At 39.1% G+C, this 4,400-nt stretch overlaps 1 protein-coding gene across 40 annotated transcripts; it reads right to left on the bottom strand.

Moving 5' to 3' along the window:
* Window positions 1–913: 913 nt before the first annotated feature.
* Window positions 914–3,687, bottom strand: LOC127703130 (homeobox protein 2-like). 40 transcript variants are annotated; one of them, XM_052207579.1, is made up of 8 exons: window positions 3,547–3,687; window positions 3,355–3,462; window positions 3,217–3,306; window positions 3,124–3,162; window positions 3,019–3,069; window positions 2,893–2,946; window positions 2,803–2,856; window positions 914–2,748 (listed from the first exon to the last, which is right to left on the bottom strand). In XM_052207579.1, exons 1-8 carry the CDS (start codon window positions 3,647–3,649, stop codon window positions 1,343–1,345), a joined length of 1,905 nt encoding a protein of 634 aa, XP_052063539.1. In that variant the 5' UTR covers window positions 3,650–3,687; the 3' UTR covers window positions 914–1,342. The 40 variants fall into 40 exon arrangements, with proteins under 40 accessions (XP_052063539.1, XP_052063536.1, XP_052063541.1 ...); XM_052207576.1 differs by having other exon boundaries at window positions 2,803–2,910; window positions 2,983–3,069; XM_052207581.1 differs by having other exon boundaries at window positions 914–2,676; window positions 2,803–2,910; window positions 2,983–3,069.
* Window positions 3,688–4,400: the final 713 nt, after the last annotated feature.

Below are 4,400 nucleotides of genomic sequence, written 5' to 3'. Positions count from 1 at the left end.
GTGGTTGTCGCTTGTTGCTGTACTTCATATTTGTTTTTCATTATTGTTTTTCACATAAATCAGGCCGTTAGTTTTCTCAATTGAATTGTTCTACACTTGTCATTTCTGTGCCTTTTATAGCTTGCTATAAGGCATGGGCTTTGCTCATTCTTGAATGCCGTACAGTGACCTATAGTTGCTAATCTTCTGCGTCATTTGTCCTTTAGTGGATAGTTGTTTCAATGGCAATCATACTTCATCTTCTTATTTTTATATTAACTGTTCACAAAACTTTGAATTGTTCGAAATACTGAGGATTTTCTACACAAGAAAAAGATTACATTAGCTGTACTTGGCAAAACCTTTCGAAATGTTGGTCCTCAATGCTCTTCAACTTCGTACTTTATTTGGCCTTTTACCTTTTATGATTCGAGCGTCACTGGTGAGTCTTTTGTATAAGAAACACGTCTCTGGCGTACACAATTATAGGCCTGGTATCCTTGATGAGTTTTTTTTTACAATATACAATTACCATAATTTAGCTGTTGAACACTAACTGATAAACGAACACTTTTACTCCTTTAACATGGACACGGACTCCAATGTGTATATTTAATCATTTACACAGTATTGTTTGTTCATCTTCTGGACATGGTGATTTTATTTAGAATTTTTATCATCGTAAACGGCTTCAAACCTGAGAATACCAGATAAAATTTATCAACCTAGCGGAGTGTTGTGGACACTTACCTATTGTCAATCTCGCTTGGATTTTGTGTGGTTGGAAAAATGCCTCATTGACCGAATAAGTACTTGACAAAAAGGGATGTAAAGTCAACTGTGTACTCGATATCAGGTTTGTTTTTTAATCTACTAAAGATTAAGTGTTTCAATGTAGTTTGAAAACAACGCAATGTTCAATGTTTGACTAGATTATATTTTTTTTCTGACTTAACAGAACACATTCGCCTTCATTACTACATGTTTCTATTTTTGTATCTCATAGCTTCTCGTGGATATAGTAAAACAAGACCGGTATGTTCGATCACTATCGGTTAAACTTCAGTTAAAATTTCTAGAAAGAAAACAATCAAGATGCAATCAAATATCATATAAGAAAATTTCATACAATATTTTTATGATCGTTTGATCTATATATCACGGTAATAAATATATATATATATAAAATCTCATATGAAAATCGCACGTATCAATTCTTTTTTCTTGGAGACATTTTGTAAAATCACCAAGATAGGAATAATTTTAATTCATCTCTCACTTTTGTTTAGTCAGAAAAATAAAATGAGGTTGCAAATATCATTTCAACCAGGATGGTCGATGGAATTGTAACCTAAACATTTGGCTAGTCGTCGTTTCGTCCTAAAAACCTAATTCCAGGTATGGATTTTTCATCTGTGTCATCGTTGTCTAAACCTAAAACTCTAGACGATAGTTGTCTTTTTGTAGTACGACTTCTTAATGTTGGATGTTTTAACCGTCTAACGATGCTTGATGCTCTTCCATTATCCTCCCACCTATCATCCATATCTGAATCATCTTCCCATCCCTCGGAAAGAGACGTTTTCGGTATTACTACTTTACCATTCCCCTGAACTTTGGTGGGATTTGCAGTTTTCCGTTTAAAATTTCGTTCTGAACTATCACTTTCCCATGAATTATCATCATCGCTGTACCAATCGTCACCGTTATCGTCATTTTTGCCTTCCCAACCATTTCTGTCGTCTCTGTCATCGCTGTGCCAATCGTCGCTGTACCAGTCACTGTCAGACCCACCAAAATGAGCCCTCTTCTTTACTTCCGCCTTGATATTATTATTGTTTTTATTATTTCCTTTCTTGGTATTCATTTTGTCGTCCCATTCCTCACTAGTACTGCTATACCAATCACTGTCGGAATCACTAAAATGAGCCCTCGCCTTTACTCCCGCCTTGATATTATTATTGTTTTTATTATTTCCATTTGTGTTAATCCTTTTGTCGTCCCATTCTTCACTGCTATACCAATCACTGTCGGAATCACCGAAATGACCCCTCGGCCTTATTAATACTGCCTTATTAATGTTATTCTGTTTATTTTTTCCATTCTTGTTTATTATTTTACCGTCCCATTCTTCACTACTATACCAATCAGCTGATCTGTCACTGGAATCCTCACTATACAATTCCGAGTCACTGCCTAGTACATTGTTGTGGATTCCAACCGGATGTTTAGGTGCCATAGATATCATCGCTGATTTTCTTATTGTAAATCTACCGTCCGAGTCACTATCCCATCGATCACTATACCAATCACTGTCATCTCTATCAGAATCATATCCAAATCTTGATGCCACTTTGTTCATGTTATTTCTAGCTGGATGATATTCGTCACTATCACTATCCCAACCATTGTCACTTCCCCATCTACTAGAACTCCGACCACCGCGTACTGTGTTTGACCTCCATGTACCATCAGAGCTATCGGAACTGAAATCCCAACTGTCAGGATCACGAACCCATCTTCTACCAGATCTTAATCTCCATTTCATATGTGGCTGACCACCTTCAGTTGGTTGCGATGGTCCACCACCTTCAGTTGGTTGTGATGTCACACCATCTGCAGTTGGTTGCGTTGGAGGTGTTGTTACATCACCTCCATTTGGTTGTGGTGTCATACCACCTCCATTTGTCATACCACCTCCATTTGGCATACCATCTCCATTTGGTATACCATCTCCATTTGGCATACCAACTCCATTTGTCATACCACCTCCATTTATCATACCACCTCCATTTGTCATACCACCTCCATTTAGCATACCACCTCCATTTGGCATACCACCTCCATTTGGCATACCACCTCCATTTGGCATACCACCTCCATTTGGAATACCACCTCCATTTGGAATTCCACCTCCATTTGGCATACCACCTCCATTTGGCATACCACCACCATTTGGCATACCACCTCCATTTGGCATACCACCACCACTTGGCATACCACCTCCATTTGGCATACCACCTCCATTTGGAATACCACCTCCATTTGGCATACCACCTCCATTTGGCATACCACCTCCATTTGGCATACCTACTCCATTTGGCATACCACCTCCATTTGGCATACCATCTCCATTTGGCATACCATCTCCATTTGGCATACCACCTCCATTTGGCATACCACCTCCATTTGGCATACCATTTCCATTTGGCATACCATCTCCATTAGGCATACCACCTCCATTTGGCATACCACCTCCATTTGGCATACCACCTCCATTTGGCATACCACCTCCATTTGTCATACCACCTCCATTTGTCATACCACCTCCATTTGGCACTCCATTTGGCATACCACCTCCATTAGGCATACCACCTCCATTTGGCATACCACCTCCATTTGGCATACCATCTCCATTTGGCATACCACCTCCATTTGGTATACCATCTCCATTTGGCATACCACCTCCATTTGGCATACCACCTGCATTTGGCACTCCATTTGGCATACCACCTCCATTAAGCATACCATCTCCATTTGTCATTCCACCTCCATTTGTCATACCACCTCCATTTGGCATACCATCTCCATTTGGCATACCACCTCCATTTGTCATACCACCTCCAATTGCCATACCACCTCCATTTGTCATACCAGCTCTATTTAGCATACCACCTCCATTGCCCTTAAACTCACCACTTCCATTAAACTCACCACCTCCATTACGCTCCCCACCTCCATTACGCTCCCCATTTCCATTACGCCCCCCATTTCCATTACGCCCACCATTTCCATTACGCCCCCCATTTCCATTACGCCCCCACCGCACCCCATTTCCATTACGCCCTCCATTTCCATTACGCTCCCCATTTCCATTACCGTTTCTACCGTTTGATCCATTATCCCCAGTGCCTCCTGTAGATAGAAGTATATTAAGATTAAAAAAATAGAAATTAAGTTTGAAAATAGTAAAATAAATACTTATGTCTATATTTCAAGACAACGATAATAGATTGATTGATTGATGACTGCTAAATGGCGATCGACAAATATTACATGCATATACAGGACACAAACAAGAAAGGAATGTAAATCATTTATGTAATCTGTCACGTGTTTTACATTTGAAATTTCGGGGCCTTTTATAGCTTGCGATGTTGTATTGGTTTGGCTCATTGTTGAAGGCCATACGGTGATTTTCCAGAAACTCACTTCCAAAAGCCCGAATCTGATTTCAATTTAATTCTAAATATGGGTATAAATACTGGTTCGCTGCAATACAAAGTGATGATGCGAAGTAAAATAGAAAGAATGTGTTACTTTAGTTTACAGACATTTCCAGATTTATAATCGAGTTTGATTATGAGTATGTTGGAACACAAAATACCATTAATATTTTTTATATTTATATAAACCAAATA

This window comes from Mytilus californianus, unplaced genomic scaffold, assembly GCF_021869535.1.
Source record: "Mytilus californianus isolate M0D057914Y unplaced genomic scaffold, xbMytCali1.0.p SCAF_5, whole genome shotgun sequence".
NCBI classification, from domain to species: domain Eukaryota; kingdom Metazoa; phylum Mollusca; class Bivalvia; order Mytilida; family Mytilidae; genus Mytilus; species Mytilus californianus.
The sequence above is the reverse complement of the archived record's forward strand: the minus strand, read 5'-3'. Positions and strand labels throughout refer to the sequence as shown.